General features: G+C 38.3%; 2 protein-coding genes across 5 annotated transcripts in view; one reads left to right on the forward strand and one right to left on the reverse strand.

Annotated features, from left to right (window-relative positions):
* LOC137170414 (NLR family CARD domain-containing protein 3-like) overlaps nt 1–19,242 on the reverse strand; it is a 31,397-nt gene that overhangs the window by 8,006 nt on the left and 4,149 nt on the right. Inside the window, exons 2-3 of the mRNA XM_067573779.1 lie at nt 6,509–9,224; nt 431–3,241 (exon numbers count right to left, since the gene is read on the reverse strand). The gene's annotated coding sequence lies outside the window, so the exon portion shown is untranslated. The remainder of the gene's footprint in view (nt 1–430; nt 3,242–6,508; nt 9,225–19,242) is intronic.
* The window catches only part of arhgef28a (Rho guanine nucleotide exchange factor (GEF) 28a), a 47,299-nt gene continuing 40,072 nt past the window's right edge, over nt 12,016–19,242 (forward strand). For 2 of the 4 annotated variants that reach the window (XM_067573775.1, XM_067573776.1), the window contains exons 1-2: nt 12,016–12,982; nt 15,940–15,997. In XM_067573775.1, coding sequence (XP_067429876.1) covers nt 15,950–15,997 — 48 coding nt within the window. In that variant the 5' untranslated portion in view covers nt 12,016–12,982; nt 15,940–15,949. The remainder of the gene's footprint in view (nt 12,983–15,939; nt 15,998–19,242) is intronic. The other 2 variants (XM_067573777.1, XM_067573778.1) reach the window with 1 other exon arrangement.

Here is a 19,242-nt window from a genome sequence, read left to right on the forward strand (position 1 = left end):
CATATTTTGTACCGTTTTATTTAGCTAATATGAAAATGACTGTAATGACCAAAAAGATGAGTCTGATCTATTGATACACATATTACATGTTCATATTCATGTAACTTTTCATTGAACTAGTAGTCTGATATTGAGTTGTAAAAGGATAATATTCATGTTGACGTATCATCTCAAGTGCTGTACTTCAATAAGGTTGGAAAGATAATTACAGATTTGAACTTCCTGGATCAATAACTCAAAAGCGAAACATTGTTAAAACACAAACGACACTCTTTCCTATTGTAGTAAGGTAGACAAAGGGCTACAACCTAATTTTCACAAAAACAAATAACATTGGTCTCTATGTACAGCCGGCTGTGAGATGAATGCGCAGGAACCGTCTAAAAAGTGTAACACAAAGAGATACTACAGAAATTGTTGGTTATGTTACCTTTACATGGTGAAGATAATCTGAATCAAGCTGATAAGTGAAGGTGAAATTAAACAGCAGCTTCAACCAGGAAACCAACTAGTAGAGGAACAAACATGTAACTCACAGCAGGAGGTTTTTAAAGGTCTGCTGATTCACAAACAGACTCTGTTCTTTTATATGATAATACAACAGGAGCTCTGAACTTTGGAACAAAAAAATGTCCAACAAACAACGAAACGAACAACCAAAGTCAAACATTAACAGACAGTATAAACCTTTATCAGTTGGATCATAAAGTATAAATGTAATGAAAAACTATATAATAGCTTTCATTTGCTACACTCAATGATGGAGGAACGCGAAGAACAGTCCTCTCTTTCCTAGATTTAATACCAAAGTCTGACTAAGGTGAAGTCAGTGCACTCAGCCAAAATTATGAACCAATATGTGATAGGCCATGCATGCACATGCATTAATAATTGCACACTGAAAGTGCCGCTATTTGCCCCCCCTTGAGTTTAATCAGGATTGTCTAAGACACCTATAGACTGTAGGAAATACTGGATGTAGCCACTGTGACGTCACCCATTGGTTTGTGGAATCCCATTTTGAAACCTCGAGTTTGCATTTTGACTGTCGCCATTTTGGATTTTTGAAGTCAGAAGTGACCATATTTGGACAACAAGGTAGAGCTGACCCTAATGCTAGCTGCTAGCTGTTAGCTGTTAGCTGCTAGCTTGGTTAGTGCGGTACATTTACAGTTTATGGTCAACTGTGATAATGCTAATGCTAATTTCACTAGCAAAAAACAGGCTTAAAACCATTAAAACAAAATGTACTTACTGGAAAAACTGACTCCTTATAGGGTCTTTTAGCACAACTAAATGCTGAACAAGACTTCTTTAGGCGACCAAAATGTTACAATTAACTCATGAACTGAAAATACATTGAAATCGTGATGCCTATACTTAATTAATGCATAATTTTAAGCCTTAATAACATTTAAACGGATGAGTTATACAAAAATCCAACCCCTGTGCAGGTGTCATAAATGGGGAAGTATGTTGCACAACATACTCCCCCTGACTGGGTGTGTCATGTAGATACTGCACAAATGTGCAATAGGTGAAATAGGTGTTCTTCAATAAAACATTATAATAATTACAGACACTTAAATGTAATATTGGTTTATGGTATTCATAAATCCAGCAATAAACACATATAACCATAAACATGGAAAATCAAAAATCAAACCAATAAACTAAACTCTAAACTCTATGTGAACATTGTGAATATATGTTTTGCATAGGGTAACATTTAACGTGCACACACACACATAACGTTACTGTTTAGAAAAGAAAACAGTTACTAATAGTCGTTTAAGCTCAACAGTGCAAGCTAACTCACATTGCCATGAGCTACAATTAGCAAAATAGCAGAACAAAACATAATTTGCTCTGCACTCCCATTTTCACAACAGAGAAAACAGCGTTAGCTCATACTGGGAAATGTGTCACACTGAGCTTGTGATGGAAAAACAAGTTGAAATCACCAACATATCGCTGGCGCCAACACATCAAGACAAACTGCTCAGTCAGCAGCAAACTAAACTTTATGTTAGCAACCATCAGCCCCAGACAGCTTAGGGCAGCTGTTAGCTTGAGTCAGCAACACAGCAAGAGCAGAAAAAAAGACCACCGGCAATTGTCCCGGTACTCCCAATGGCTAGTCTGGGCCCGCATGGTAGTAAGTTAAAAGTAGAGAAATAATGGTTAGTAAGACAAGTAGTGTTTTAGTTGTTGAATAAATGACATTATATGGATAGACAATTATAGTTTGTCCAAATTAAGTCAGTAACAGGTGGTAGAGGTGATTCAGGTGGTAGAGGTGATTCTCTGTTAAATACAGACTTGGTTTGCGTGCTCTGGTTTTTTCAAGAGGTTTGTCAGCCCTGTGGTGAGTTGCAGAGTTAATCTGTGTTGTTGTCATCAGACCACCTCAGCCTCTTTGCAGTAGCCTCCTTTGAGTCATTCTCCTCTCCGTTCCTTCTTGTGGAGGAGCTGAGTCCAGAGGTTGAGGGAAATACAGGGGCCTCATCCAGAGAGCTATCACAGCTACAAAAACTGAGTTTGTCAAAACAATTTTCTGCAGAGAGAGATCCGATATTCTCAACACAAACTTCAGGGACCTGAATCCCATCCTCATCATCCAAACCCACAACATCGATCTCAGGGTCCTCGTTTTCTTCATGCTCTTCCAGGTACAAGGCAATCGCCACCTCAAAAACATCATCTGGATCTTCTTGGTGAATAGGGGGAGAATCGATATGATGAAAAGCAGGAGGAAAAGCAGGAGCAGCATGAGGAAAAGCAGGATGAAAAGTGGGAGCATCATGAGGAAAAGCAGGAGCAGCATGAGGAAAAGCAGGATGAAAAGTGGGAGCATCATGAGGAAAAGCAGGAGCAGCATGAAGAAATTCGTAAGGATCGGGGAAAGGAAAAGCAAAAGGATAAGCATGAGGATGAGGATAAGCATAAAGAACAGGATAGGGACCAGGGAAATCAGGAACAGCAGGACCCCATTGTTGCCAGTTCATCCCAAAGTGCTGTGGTGGGAACTGCTGGTGTGGAGGAGAGGGAGGTCTGCTATTTTCATTAGCATTGTGGTTTGAGTCTTCCACTCTTGCTTCTCCAGAGATACTCCGATGACCATCATTCCTCTCATGGTCATCATGGGGGACTGGGAGATTGCGGATGATCCCGTCCTCTTCAGGAGGCCTTTCAGTATCAGGGCATTCAATACTGTGGTTAAAAGGCCAAAATGGGCCACCTGAAGGGAAAAATAGTATAAGAAAGTCACATTCTGCACTTCCATAAAACAGGCTTATAAAGGATGCTTAAAATCCTAATTAATATATTTTGTCATGTAAATTGCATGTATTTTCTCATATACCCACACTAACTTTGAATACTGCACTAGATGCATCACAAGCATCTTGTAGAAAAGGGACTACCACTACCACTACTACCACCTTTAATCTTGCGCAGTTCTGTTATTTTGAACATAATGGTAGGATGAGAATTATTTGATGCTTCATTCACGCTAGAATAAAAATTACACGATTTTGCTGCTTGTTACAACAACCTGTAACTGTTTAATGTGTGGACCTCGGTAGAATCTTTTTCATCAAGATGGCAACTGATCTTTTTGACCATATACATTACAGATATATTCACATACAAAAATTGAGATTAAAAATCATGTCCAATCATCATGAGTGAACTTATGTTTTACAGATGTGTTTACAAATATAACCAACACAATTTTTATTGCCCTGAGAATCACTTGTGTACAATAATTTGTAGGATGTGAGAAAATAAGCAGCTAGTTTGAAAACACAGTTTTGAATGATGATTAGCCTGACTGGTGTGACTAACATCAATGGAATTATCATAAATCCTCTGGATATGATTTTTTATGGATAGAAAAGTCACAGAAAGTTGGTGTACTGTTTTAAATATTTATAACCAACCCTTGCTCTTGATTTGACTAAAAGAGCTAATCAATATTGTTTTGTACTCTCAAGTAATCAACAGTAATCAACAGTAATCAACAGTTCAACAATCAACAATCAACATAGGATAGAAATGTTTGTTTTAGTCTGGGTCAAAGATTGTAACAATGGTTAGGTCTGAGTTGAAGTATAGCAGTACATTGTTTATTGCAACACTTAAAATAAGAATAAATGATGACAATGTTATCTTCATACTTGTTGGCGAGGAACGTGCAACCAGTTGCGTGCTTTTATGCACGGCTCTGTTCGCATTACTTTCAACCTTGATTCAGAGTCCAGAACCCAGGCCAATGTCTCAAAGCCATTTTAGAAAATGATAGGAAAATTGGACATCCACAATGCTGTGGGAGACTTTGAGAAATGGGATGGTTCTTGCGATGGAGATCAAAGCTTCCGGAAAAGGGAGCTTGATAAAACAAATATGATAAGTTTACGCTGTAGGTATTTATATGACTCTTGTGTATGTGCACTGGAAAAAATGCTTATTTTTACCACCAAAAATAGGACATTTAAAGGACTTAAATATTAATAACTTTATAGTCCCCTATAAGTCAAATGAGGTCAATTTTTCACATTCTGCTCCCTTGTTCACTCATGATTTGGTTAAAATAAAAACAGCAGGACATATTCTGGAACAACACTTCAGACACTCTGGGCTCCATAAACTGGCCTTCTGTGAACATCAAATGACTTACTCAAAGTCTCTTAAAGATGCTCAGTCACAGTTCTACTCCAACCTAATTAATAACAATCTTGGAAACCCAAATCATCTTTTTTCCACTATAAATCATCTCCTGAAGCCACAATCATCTTCCCCAATTGAGGCTACAGAAGAGAGATGTGACATTTTCATTGACTTTTTCAGAGCTAAGGTCAACAACATCCGCTCTTTGATGTCCAGCTCTTCCTCTCTGCCTCCTCCTGTCATCGACCCTTTGTCTGGGAGCTCACCGTCTCTTCTGCATTTTACTGGTGTCAGGCAGAGCCATATTGAGGAAATCCTCAGGAAGATGAAATCCTGTACTTGTTCCCTGGACCCCATTCCCACAGCTCTGCTCAAATCCTACATCCCCATTCTCAGCCTCTTGATCACCCAAACTGTCAACCTCTCCCTTCAAACTGGTAGTGTTCCATCTGCCCTCAAGGTTGCAGTCATCCACCCCCTCTTCAAGAAGCCCACCCTGGATCCAGAAGTTCTTGCCAGCTATACAGACCTATCTCCAACCTCCCTTTCCTTTTACAGTTTGTTGGAGAAGGTGGTTGCCTCTGAGCTTCAGGACCACCTTAAACACAACAACCTATTTCAAAAGAATCAGTCAGGTTTTCATTCAGCACACAGCACTGAAACAGCTCTGCTCAGGGTTGTGAATGACATGCTGATGGCAGCTTATGCAGGGTTCCCTTCTCTCCTGATTCTCCTTAACCTAAGCATGGCATTTGACACTGTGGATCATACTATCCTCTGAGAGCACTTCCACACCACAATTGGACTGTCAGATTCTGCACTTAAGTGGTCTCAGTCAATGACATTTCTAGGGGATGGCCATATAAGACATCTATGCAAAACCTCCCTCTACTATCTCAAAAACATCTCTTAACTCCGTCCCTCTCTAACCCTGTCCTGTCAGATGCACATAAACTTGTCCATGCCATTATCTCCTCAAGACTGGACTACTGCAATGCGTTCTTCACAGGGATCCCTGGCAGGAGCATCCAGAAGCTCCACTACATTCAGAACAGCACTGCCAGGATCCTGATGAGAGTGCAAAAACATGAACATATAATACCAATTCTGTTTTCATTGCACTGGCTCCTTGTGTCCCTCAGGATTGACTAAAGTCCTGCTACTCACATACAAATCCATCAATGGACATGGGCCTCCCTACCTACAGGAACTGATCATACCACAAACCTCCACCTGCACCCTCAGATCTGCCAGCAGCTTGCTCCTCCGGGCCCCCAGTACTAGGCTCTGCACCATGGGGGATCGAGCCTTCTGCTCAGCTACATCACGCTTGTGGAACAGCCTTCCTAACCATCTGAGGGCAGCACAGGCCTTAGTCTCTTTTAAAAAAGGCCTAAAAACCTTTCTATTCAGGAAGGCTTTTTCATCGTAACTTTTATTACTATTTTCTTTATGTTGTGTTATTATTATGATTATTATATTGGCCGGGTTAAAAGGATTCCTAAAATTTCCATCATCATGGTGCGCAAGAAAAACTTATTTCTTGCATTGTTCAAAAAATGGCCCAGTCGCCATCTTTTTTCCAAAACTTTCAATGACCATATTGGAAAATTTGAGGCCCTCAAATAATAAAAACAGTAATCATTTTACACAGAGAAAACGTTGTATATGTGGCTGTTTCCAACAAAACCTTGTTTTCCTAACTGGCCAGCTAAAATTCTATTACCTGTTTATCTTTATATTCAACAAATTTCATTGATTTTCTATAGAAAACCGCTTTTGAGAATTTCAGGAAGATGAATTAATAAATTAGGCATGATATTAAAAGATGTCTTACCTGCATAGTAATTGAACCACCGTCTGACTCTAGCCAGCAAGTGCTCCTCCACAGGGGGCCCATTAAAAGCCATTTTCCAGCAGGTCAGTTTTACAGGAGTTTTCCGTTATGGGCTTTCCATGGGTTCAGTTATCCAACAATTTGTTTTCCAGGCGATCAGTAATCCAAGAGTTCTTCTTTCCAGCAGACAGTTATAGCATAAGGTCAACTTGTGTCAAGTCCAAGTGCAAATGAAAAATTGAAGGGCAAGAAGCTCTAACATCACCTCGGTCAAATGTCACCATTCTGTTTCCATGACCTTTACTGACACATGTGTATGAGAGACAATTGATTTACAGTAAATGGTTGATATAAACTGTTGGACTTAGAGTGTAGTTGTTTGGATAAATTATTGATGTTTTTCATCTTCCAGTGCCTCTATAGACTGTCAGGAACACCTGCGGCATCTGATGTGTCCATGATGAACACATACAGTCAGACCACTGTAGTTCATCTTGACCCAGAGTTAAATCTGACAGTGAACCATGTTAACACAGTTTTACTACATCACGGTTTAGTCTATATGTGCAATACTTTTTGCATTTTTAAAATACAAAATAAAATGTACTATATGTCCTAATCTTTTGAACACCATTAATTAGACAGAATAATAATAATAATAATGATAACAGAAATAACTAAGTAGCCTTATAACTGTGAAATATTGATCCAACAGGAGTTTAACCTGGAATAATGACAAGAACAATTACCAAGTGATCAGATCCAATAGCCAGTTTGTATTGCAATTGCATTTTAATAGTCAGATATTTCATATTTGAATTAATAGTTATTTGCACTTGGTGTAGTTTTCCATAGCTCCATATATTCATATTTGGCCATTTAAATTCAAACACGCTATCAGGTTAAGCTTGTACATTTTTGCGCATTTACATCTTTATAAGGAAACATATATAAACAAATAAAAGTTCTTCAGAAATAATTAGGAATTTTTAACAACTGACTTCATTACAGGCCCTCATCCAACATTTTCAAGGCTTTAAAAAGCCAACTCTGTAATATTGCCCAGTGGTATTAATGTCTTTAATTCCAATTAATGGCTGCAGTGAAATTATGATTACTTATCTTGTGCCTGAGATCACTGACGGCCAAATGTTCCACATAATAATCAAATAGTCACCATATTTTTGACAAGAGGTTTATGTGAGGAAAAGTTCAACAAAGCAGAAAGATTTTGAGCTTGTTTAATATTCCTTCAGATCAGTTTACCATATTAATGACTGGTCAAAGTTACAACATATTAATCTGATTTAGAGACAGCAAATATTTCCGTGGAATATTTCAAATCCCTCAATTGAAAAGCGTAAACATGGCATTAGTCTTTCTTAATCGCTGTGGTAATCTAAATCCTTTTCTTTGTTTGTTTTGATGTAATGCATGAAAATCCAAAGAGGGTTCAATTGAGGGCAAGTGGACGTCTTAGTTGTAGATACTTGAGGACGTTTTGCCTCTTATCCAAGGTGCTTCTTCAGTTCAAACTGACTGGCATGGACTCCCAGGTATTTAACCTCTGTGGGGTCGGTATCAAGGTCACTGATACCGCTTGGATGCATGAAAAGCTTTAAAATAGTGATTTCCTAATGGTGTGATTAGGCTTTGCAGGATGAACAGTGCTCAAGCCCTTGGAGTATTTATCCCATTCATTAGTCATTACTGCAAAGCTCTAGTATTGGCACAAGTAAAATATTTCAGGGATTTTTTTTTCATGTATGCTCTCTGTATGCCTACATTAACATATTTACAATCTATACCATCTTTTCTGTTTGATGCTATATTTGAATATTGTTTACACTATGTTTATGCCAGTTTATTTTTATCTTTAACCTCTTTCCTCTGCGTTATTTTGATGCTATGCTGCAAATATGTTCAAGTCATCCTTCGAGGCTCTAACATGTCAACTATGTGAGGTCAAATAATTCATTTTCTTTGTGTTTTTGTTTTTTTTAAAAAACCCACTGGAATTGGTTGTTTTGTAAAGCAAAAACCTTCCTTCAATGAAGAACAAAGAAAGAACTTTAAACATTGCCTTGACTAGGGGTTGTATTGCAAAATTCAAATCCCTCAATCTAAATTTAAGGGCTGATTTTTTCATGATTAGTGTGTTTGAGAGGTCAAGCGCAGCTTTGGAGGCTCAGTTTGTTCAAGTATATAAATTACCACACAGCAATTCCTAAGCTGTTATTCTTGGATCGTGTAAGGAATGTCTTTTCAGAAAAAAGGACTAGAGCTAACAGAAATGAGCAGGAAAGGTGACTGTGTTAGGAAAGGGTCTCTTTCTGTTGTCAGTGCTTTATAAATCTTTTGTATCTTCTATATTAGAGGTTTTGTTTTTTGCACCAGGCACTGCAAAAAGAGACAAGGGTGATTGTCCAGAGGCCTCTTTGTTATTGCTGTTTAGTTGTTTGTTTTTTGAGTCTCTAATGAGGAGGTCAAGGGTTGTGGCACCGTCCATGCCGCTGTGATGATGCCAGGGGGTCTTCAGAATAAAAAGCTTCCAGGTCAGTTGCACTGAGGTAGTTGTGCTTGTTCTGTCGTGATCAAGATCACACGCTACTCTGGTCTTGGCCGCCTTGTTTTGACATGTGAGCCTCAGCTGATGGGTGATGAATTCCACCAGTGTACTGCTCTCGCCACCTACAGGGCACCTGGATCACTTGCACTGAAAAGATAATGACAAGAAAATAAACCACATTATATTTGCCTTATCCAGTGTGGGTTTTTTGCAATGTTGAAAAACAAATGGGAGATTAAAGATGATGCGTGTAGAATGTTATGTGGAAAACCTCCACAGGATGGCAGTGTTGTTTGTTCATTCACTTCCTATTTTCCTTTATGCTTTTGCCAACAGATGGCACCACAGTCTTATAGGTTCAATATTACAGTACTGTATGTATTGGGGGATTTGCCCCTCTCCCAAATGGCCTATAATCCTCTCATCTCTCCAATTAAGCAATACAACACTTTCCTGTGGACACAGTAAAATGAACTCAGATTGCTGACTGTGTTAAATATAAGACAGCATTGTTGTAGCATGTAAGCAGTGACCTCATTTCAGACATTTAATCTGTTGCTCACTATCAGTCAGTGGGATAAGTCTGGGAGCAGGAAGGGTGGGAAAGTCTTCCTCTCGTTTCCTGTTAATGTCGTACGTCTGTGTGAACGTCTGTGTGATTATGATTACAATCCAACTGAGACCTGAAAGATTTTTATCCAACAGAAGAGCATTAGGAAGTAAAGTATGCAAATTGGACTCTGGTATGAAACTGTGCTTGTACTAATGTCTTTTTTTCTCTTGATGCACAAGTCATTCTTCTTTATTTGAATTAAAAACTATGCAGTTCTGATTGAAAAATAAACTTTTCGTAATCCCGGTGTTACAGGTTACAAAAATCTCACGTTATCTGATGACTATGTGTAGGTTGCAGGAATGTTGTAGTGATATGAGTTATGAAAATACTTATAAATCACCTTAACATACGACTATAAGGTCACTATTGACTGTGCTGAATGTTACTGCTTAGTACCACAGTCACATTTTTTTATAGTGATAAAATCAGTAACAGTTGAATAGTTAAAGGATAAAGCTGGGGATTTTCTCATGGAAGTCTACAGCAAAGAGGAATACGATATATCAAGCTTTGGACACAAACACATTACTTGTAAATAGGATCAGTTCATTGTTCATTTGGCTCTGCACATGAGATTTGTTGACAGAACGAAACATATAGAAAAATGCAAGCCATATCCTTTAAAGTGAACCTTTAACCTTTGTTGAACAGCGGCCACTGTGGCCACAAGTGACAACTGCAGGATATTGGTAAATACTAAAACAGGTTAACAGTAGTTCTGTTAGAGAAGAATCATAGTCAGTGAACTGCCTCAGTAATGTCAATTATGCGCGATTATTAATTATTCCAATTTAATTTCCAACTTATCAATTTTTTCCCCTGGTCTGAGTGATCAGTTTTTGGTTAGATCAATATATTTTTGTCCATTTGGTATTGAGTCACTTAACACTGCAACTGACTGCTTGTCCGAGACCTTAAAGGACCACTCCACCAATTTTACACATTTATTTGTCACGGGGAGTATCAGTCAGCCAGTTGTTTAAAGCCTTCCTCCACGCAAAAATGTGTTTTGTTTATTGTTCCTTCGGTTGGATATTTGAGCTTCACTGAGTAGAATGACATACTTTCCAATTCACTTGAATGAGGAAGTGTGTCCAAACTTTTGGCTGACTGGTCCTGTATGTGCAGGGTTTGACACTTGAAAGCTGTTTTCACAGTCATCTGCTGAAAGTGCAAAATTCTCTATGTTTTTTGAGTTTAAGGGGTGTACAATTTACACAAGTGTGGCATCGAAACTAGAAGCCTCTAGTGCACATACACTGAGAATGGACTTTCAATGAAGTATAAGACATCTTGTGTCCAGCATTTAAACAAAAAATCCCCTAAAAATATAATACTAAAAATATTTTGATATTCATAAATTCTGGATTTTTCAATGATAGGAATTTATGTCATTTAAAAATCTTTAATAAGGTAATTAATCTTTTATATAGAAAACCCATATCAGACACAAATGATCAATTAGTGCAGTTCTTTTATAGGTCTTAAAATATGTCTGATGGGATCTTTAATGTTTTCTGTGGCTCTAGGGAGCTTTTGAAAATTAGACAAAATCACAAATTGGCCTCTGCTGCTTTGATTTTGACCGTAAAAAAAAAAAAAAACAACAAAAAAAAAACCTCTGTGAGTTGCCTAACTTTATGGAAGTGCAATATTGAATTGCTGGAGGAGTATTCCTTTAATAAACACAACACCTCTGACACTAATCTTGTTATCTCGTGGCCCAGTGAGATCTGTTCACTGTGACAAAAACTGAGACAGTATAAACATACAGGAGATAATAACAACACTCAACTATGACATAATAATACCTTATACATACCTCAGAATTGTATGACTATATCTGTTTCATACTATCATTATCTCTGAGTCAGACTTATTTCCTGGATCAGAAACACAAAAAAATGCATGTTGCTTCTTGTGGTGTATAATACGGAAGAAGAAGAACGGCCATGCTTGCAATTATATTTTTAATGCTGTTACCTCAAGATCACGAGTTCATTTCTCATGATAACTGGTTAATTTAGGTTATCTCATTATCTTGAGAAAACAAAAGGCCAGTTTCTTGAGATAACAACGTTTATTTTGTCGAGATCACGGGATAATTATGGAGAACTTGAAAATGATGTCTGGTTCATTTGATCACACCTGATTTTAGCCTTAAAGATCACTGTCATGATTCACCCCTAATTCACCAAAGAGTTTATAAAAGTAGATAGGGGTTACTATAAGCCTTATTAACAGATGATTAATTATCTCAGTTTTTGGTAAATAACTTTTATTGAATAAAATATGACGGAGAACATCAAACAGATGACAGTGGTGAGTTTACATATATTTTGCCTGTTTCATGATGTCTTACCCCAAATCCTTACATATAAAAGCGATGTCAAAGTTGCCCAGCAGATGTCGCCATTTTGGCTGTATCAAATCCTTCAACACCATTTTCAACACAATTGCTTCATAAGATTCACTGCTTCGGAAAGCTTAGTTTCTCCCATCACTAACGCTGGCACTACTGATCTCTGATGAACATTGTAAGTAATGAAAGACTACAACCTTTCTGTTTTCTCATGATAACACGTTGATTATCTTGTTATATTGAGATAACAAAGCTAATTTTCTCAAGATAACAAAATAATTAACTTGTGATCTTGAGATAACTGCATTAAAAAATAATTGCAAAAGCGGCAGTTCTCGGCTTCCGTAATTTAAGTAGCGCCAGCAGAGAGTGATATCACTCCAACTTGTCTCTGATTGGAGGAAATTGAAATTACAACTGGCCTGTGTTACAACTGAACCCGTTGCCCCATACAACACTGTAAATTGCAGCAATCAACATAAAAGGCTATGGACATATACCATATAAAGAGTTAAAGGGATTTTACTATAAACACTAGATGCACATGGGACATACTGCAGGTCCAAATAACTTTCACTCATATTTTAGGCATATGTTCCTCATCCTTCCTGCCTGCGGGGCTGCTCTGCAGGCAGCCCGGTGTGTGAGGGGGCTGGACCAGAGGAGCAGGCTGCAGAGAGGAGAAACAACTCTGGCGACACCTGCAAACAAACTCGCAACCGTCTCTCTCTAATTCCCGGTGCGGAGGGACGGATGAAGCGGCGAGACAGGCAGTAATACGGAATAAGGGCGTGAAAATGTGTTAGGCATTAAGCGGAAGGGCAACACATAAAGTTTCTCAAGATACAAAGTCGTGCGATATTTGAGTTCACGACAGATCGGAGCGAGAGCTGAGAGAAAGAGAGAGAGAGAGAGAGACGACAGCAGGTAATGGCAAGCTGATTCATTCCCAACAGGAAAACTTTTGCTTTAAATAACATTTAAACAAAGAAAACATTGTGCAATGAGATGCAGCAATGATTAGACTTTTGAGAATCTTTGGTTTTATTGATTAATTTAGGGATAATCAATGCTGGTGCGTTCACAGGTAAACAGTAAAAAGCGTGGCAGGAATTGTTGATTCAGTCTCTTTCTGTGCTCAGTTTTCAACAGTTGATGCATTCACTGACTGTATGCAGTAGTTTCACTTCCCGGTGAAAGCAATAGAGGTCATTTGTTCCTATTGGAAATGTTTGAATGCTGATAATGTATGTTCTACATTATCTAAAGCCTGTTTTCACCTCTGTTGAACACCTGTTCATTGTACAGTCGATTCAGTGGCTTGGCAGTTAGGCTATTTTCCTTTAAGTCTCATTAAAAGGTTATGAAAAAGGTGATGTAAGTTAGTATTTACCCTCTAAAATAGGAACAAAGTCTATTGTCAATGTAGCTTCATATATAACCACCCATCTTACTTTTACTGTATGATCATAAAATAGCCTTCATCATGAAGTGACAGTGACACTGTTGGCTAACTGTAGCATTTAGTTTCATCATTACATTGTGCATCTTCTCCTGAGAAATGATGATGTACACTAGTCTTATATTTGTAGCAAATTAACGCATAATTACCAGGAGCTGAGAGCAGAAAAATGCACCTTTTTCAGACACCCTAAAACTGATTGCAGCTTATCATGTGAGAGGAATTAGATTATTCAATCATGCATCACCTGAAAAAAAAAAAAAAAGAAATCGAAGGACAACAGGATCAACTTGCTCACGTCTGAAAATATTTGCATCACATGTGTAGGTGTCAAAATGAGTTTCCCAAACGCTTTTTGACAGCGTGCATTCTCTCGTTACGTGTAATCTCTTTTCTCACGCTCTGTTCTGGAGTGTGTGGCCACCAGCCAGGTCAGGTTTCTTATTCACATTGAACATGTCAGAGGCTAAAGTCATGCTGAGGACAATGACTGACACGGATTCAGTGCAAACTAAAAAAAAAAAAAGCTCTCAAATATTAAACATGGCCTACAAACTGTGGATGCTAGATTTAATCTTACAAGTTATTTTGCTTACGTGATTACATTATGGTTAATTTTTGCTTTTCATTGACAATTTGAAAGTTGTTTTTGAACTGGAGAAGCTCCAGTCTAGAAGGATCTTGATCCTTTCGATGTGTTGATTCAGATTATGTCTGTAAACCTTACATTAACATTAGCATGCCAGAATATTTGTTGACCTAATGGGGTGCCACCTGCAAACGTTGGACAATGTTTATTCTACAATGTGACATGTAAACCTTCTCTAGTTCCACATCACAATGGTTTTGCCCCATGGATTTGAAAAGGTTTAAAAACACAAATAGACGCCCAGGCCTGTGGCATTGCAGTCCTATTGATAAGACGTCCTTTGGACATAATATTACAGTACGCAAACATGATAGTGATATTATTGTTTGACAAACCCTAAGGACATCAGTCAGTGTATTATAGTATAATGTGATTGGACCTGCTTTTAAGACAGTGAATCTCATTTGACTTGTTGGTCTGCTATGTCACCTAACAGGTTTATTCTCATAAAATAATAATAATAAAGTCATCTCTGGTTTAACCCAGAGTATTTATATTTATATTTAGATGAGTGTCATCATTAGGGATGCAACTAATGATTATTTTCATTATCAATTAATCTTTTGTCTGTAAAATGTCAGTTATAGTTCCCCTCAGCCCCACAAAATAATGTTGTTGTTTTTTTGTCCAACTAACAATCCAAAACACAAAGAAATTCTGTTTATCATCATGTTCTTCAAAGAAAAGCATTAAATCATCACATTTCAGAGGCTGAAAATTTTTTGGCATTCGTGCTTAAAAAACAGCTACAAACAATTACTTTACCATCAAAATAGTTGCCAATTAATCTTCTGTGTATTGACTAATCTTTGCAGCTCTAGTTGTCATTAAAAATCACTGATATTTTATTGTTGTTTTATACGTGGATTAAGGGGTTGTATTTGCGATACTGAGGTTAGAGCCAAAGTGATGATGTTGATTGATCGATACTGTAAAACTTTTTTGTCAGTTGATTCATTTCAGTCATTTTTCAGACAGAAATACATACTCTGGTTCCAGCTTCTCCAATTTGAGGATTTTCCACTTTTGCCTCTCGTGTATAATTATAAACAAATATCTTTTGGGGTTTGGACTGTTGGTCGAACAAAACAAGACATTTAAAGATGTTACCTGATTGCGATGAGCATTTTTCACTTTTTATAGACCAAATAATTAATTGCTTAATGGAGAACATTAATCAACAATAAAAAGTAATTGTTGGTTGCAGCTCTAATTGGGATCTGAAAGTCAGAAGAAAAAAAAAAGAAATTCACAACAGAGAACTGGTTTGTAATGCAAGTATACAGTGTATATGCAAAAACAAACAAGTAATGTTGCGCTGACCCATAAAATCAATGAGTGTCTAGGCAAAGTGCAGCCTGCTGCCGCCACTGTACAGCTTTGAGGTCATGCACTATTCACAGCTGAGAGTGAAGTCACAGCGGATCAGGTGTTTGCAGATGATTCGGTTACTTTTTCCTCCCCTGCTGCATCCTGCCTGAAGAGTCGGACACTGTAACTACTGTAACTATTGTGGCATATATATGAGTGTATGAAGTGTTGTTGTATTCTCTGTTTTCAAATCATTATCAATGATCACTTGAGCATCCCAGTTTAGTGACTGTATGTTTTTCCATTGTTTCCTCTGGGAGACAGACCTAACTGTCCTGAACTCTATAAACAACACTTATTATTGCAATGAAATGAATGATTGCATGGTATAACAGTTTAGATTGTATCTTCTTTCTGTTGTATTCTCCTGACATTGTAGTGACATGACTCTATCCTCTCCAGGCATCTGCTCATGAATGGGGAGAAAATGGAGGTGAACAGAAGAGAGGTGCCTTTATATGTAAGTGCCCGCATGTTTTTGCTTCTCTCATGTGTTAGTGGTCTAGTACAGGGGGTCTGTTTGGGTATTTTTAGGGTGTGGTTGGATACGTACATGAAGTCTCTCGAGCAGTTTACCACATTTAGACCCACTTCAGTTATTTTCTCACCAGAATTAGAGCACTCTAGTTTTTCCCTCCTGCCATCCCTTTCCTCTCTTTTAGCCCTGAGTCTCCTCTCTGTGCAGCGGTTGACTGGCAAGCCTTGTGTCGCAAATGAAACCCAAGCCAGGAGGGTTTCAGTCCCTGGGGAAGCCAGGCCTTACACAGTCTGCTCACCAAATGACAAGGCTCTCTGAAAGCATGGCTTCCACAGAGAACATGGGAGCCAGAATAACAGAATATACCCATTATTTAGGCGTTTTATTGTAAGGAGTATACACACACCATTGTGTAAATTAAATAAATACACTCTTTTCTTTCTAACATGTTTGAGTGCAGAGTGTGCAGGTGTGTTTGAATTATTGTTTCAATTTTTTTTTGGCATAGTAGAACTCTCTGCTACATTCATTTCTTCCATGTGTCTTCCTTTTGCCCTTCAATCCTCCATATCTTCCATCTCTCTCTTTCTCTCTTTCTCTCTCTTTCTCTTGCCCCTATTCTCCCGTGTGTGTGGAAGCCTGGGTGGGCCAGTCACTGAAGCGTTGCCAGATTTCTGGTAAGCAGAGTGTCTGCTTGTTTTGCTGTGTCACCAGTTTCAGAGGGGGGAGGGGGGCTTGCGCAAAACCCTTTCCCTCCCTGCACTCATAGAGGCTGATTGAAGACCGGTCTGAAAACTAGGCATGTGAATCATTACGGGCTCTACCATGTACACATACACCTCTCCATTAAGAGGAAGTGGCGTCTCCACCCTCTAAGGTCACAGCTCAACAGGAGCAACTCTCACTGCTGAATGAGATCCAGATTTCAATGCCGGGCTTTGTGTGGGCAAGCCACAGCACACTGCTGTGATATAAAGGCTGTTATTGTAACACGCCTAGTAAAGTTTTATGGTGCACCTCCACACATACAACATAGTGTCAGGCCCATGGCAGTGACTGTTAGGCTAGATCAATGAATAAATAGCTGCATTAAAGTGCAGGCAGCAAACGTGGGAGTTCCTGTTTTTGAGGAGGTTTTATTGAGCTTGAGAGTCAAAGCAATCTGTGTGCAATTTGTTCATCCAGGTGTGTATGTGTGAGGAAAACTGAAAACAAGAAGAGTGAGTGCTCATGTTATGGGTAAGCTGAAATATGAGAGCTCCAAAGTTACTGCGAGAGAAAAATACACACACAAAAAAACATGCGTTGCTCAATTATAAGTGCCAGAGACAGCCATGTCGGTCTGTTTGTTGATCCACCACTTTGCTCCTGACTGACATACCTCAATAACTATTGGATGGGTTACCATGAAATGTTGCACAGGCATTCATGGTTGCCAGAGCATGAAGCCAGCGGATAAAAGTTTTCACTTATTCAATGAAATATTTCTACATCTACTCGATGGGACATTCATGGATGGACTGCCATGAACTTTGGTACAGACATTCATGTTCCCCAGAAGATGAATAGTAATATCTTTGGTGACCACCAAAGTGATCAAAATTTTAGTTTTGTCCAATTTGGTTTATGTCCAACAACGTCAAAACTAGACATTCCAATCAGTGTCAGCTTTGTACTAAGTAGTAAATATTAGCATGCTAACATGCTAAACAAAGATGGTGAACATGGTAAATCTTTCAAATGTTAGTGTTGTCATTGTGAGCATGTTAATGTGCTGGTGTTAGTATTTAGCCTTTAAAGGATATGTCTTGCAATTTTCTATATTTTTCTACATGTACTATGTTGTAAATTTCTCAAAGAAACTCAGTACAAAGTCAAGAGGTTGTGATATGTAGCACAACAAGCTAGCGAAGCTCTGTAAACAGAACCTCATTCTCGCACAGGCTCAGTGGTGTCTGCCTTGCATGGAACTACTCTCAAGAGACTGAAAATGTGTTCGCTGTTACTAGTCTTTGTAGTCATTTCTAAACAAATTACTGTGACCATAATCTTTGTGGTGAAAGAACATGTCGCCCAGTGCAACATTGTGGCTCATTGCTGTGTTATTAGTAGTTTTTGGACAACAGCGGAGGTCTATGGCGCAGAGGAATAAGATAGATCAGGCTTTGGATGCACACACATTGCTTGTAAGTAGGATAGTAGAAAATCACCAGCCATATCCCTTAAGCACTGTTGTCCCTATATACAGCCCCACAGAGCCGCTAGCATGACTATAGACGGTTTCTTTATAGTAGTCATTATCTCAACACATACTCATAAATGGAAATATGTAAGTATATCCTTGTTGCGGTGTGTTTGTTCATTTGCCAATACGGTTTGATAGTGTTATTTATTACAGTGCTCTTTGAGCCAGTGAGTTTATGTTTTTTTCCCTTGTAAGTGCTGTGGTGATTGTGTTCGCCTTGCTTTTCACATGTCAAATCAATAGAAAACCTCACCCTGCCAGTCGTTTAAGCCATTCAGTCATAAAAGAATTCAGTCGGTCAAAAAAAATCTCTCTTACTTGAACAAATAGAGACATATGCTCATATTACAAGGGCTTTCTCATATATTCAAGTGTACACTGTCAAGATGAGTCTTCATAATTATTGATTTCAGTAAACATTTACCAAAAAATCCAGTTACTTCTTGGTATTATTATGTAACAAGATATCTATACTTCTTTAAAATGAAATGTGTGTGGCACCATGCCAGTTTTAATGACAGCCTCTCTGACATGTAGACTATTAGTATCTCATTTGCACAGCAGATTAAATCAGAGGTATGTGTCTTAGCTGAGTATGAGAAAAGGCCTACAGTACTGTGTGAGCTGTCACATCCAAGACTCCTGTGAGAGTTTCTTTTAGCTTGGATGTGAGTAGCCAACATGTCACTGTGATATTGTGTAACTCAGAAATATTGAAAACATTGTTTGAGTTTGAAAAATTATTTGCATGATGTATTAGTTTGTGTGAATGTTTATGAAATGGACAAAGTGGGTCAAATAGTCCAAGCATGTGCTTTTTCTCAGCCCTCTGTTGGTTTTTGATCAAAGCCAAACCATTAAGTTATAATGATTTATTGTGACTGTAACATAAGCCTTTTCTTTTGTAATTTCATGTCAGGATCCATCCACTACAAAGTGTGGAAGAACCTTTATTAATGAGACTGTGTGTTAGCTGAAATAC

Source organism: Thunnus thynnus, chromosome 19 (genome assembly GCF_963924715.1).
Source record: "Thunnus thynnus chromosome 19, fThuThy2.1, whole genome shotgun sequence".
NCBI lineage: Eukaryota > Metazoa > Chordata > Actinopteri > Scombriformes > Scombridae > Thunnus > Thunnus thynnus.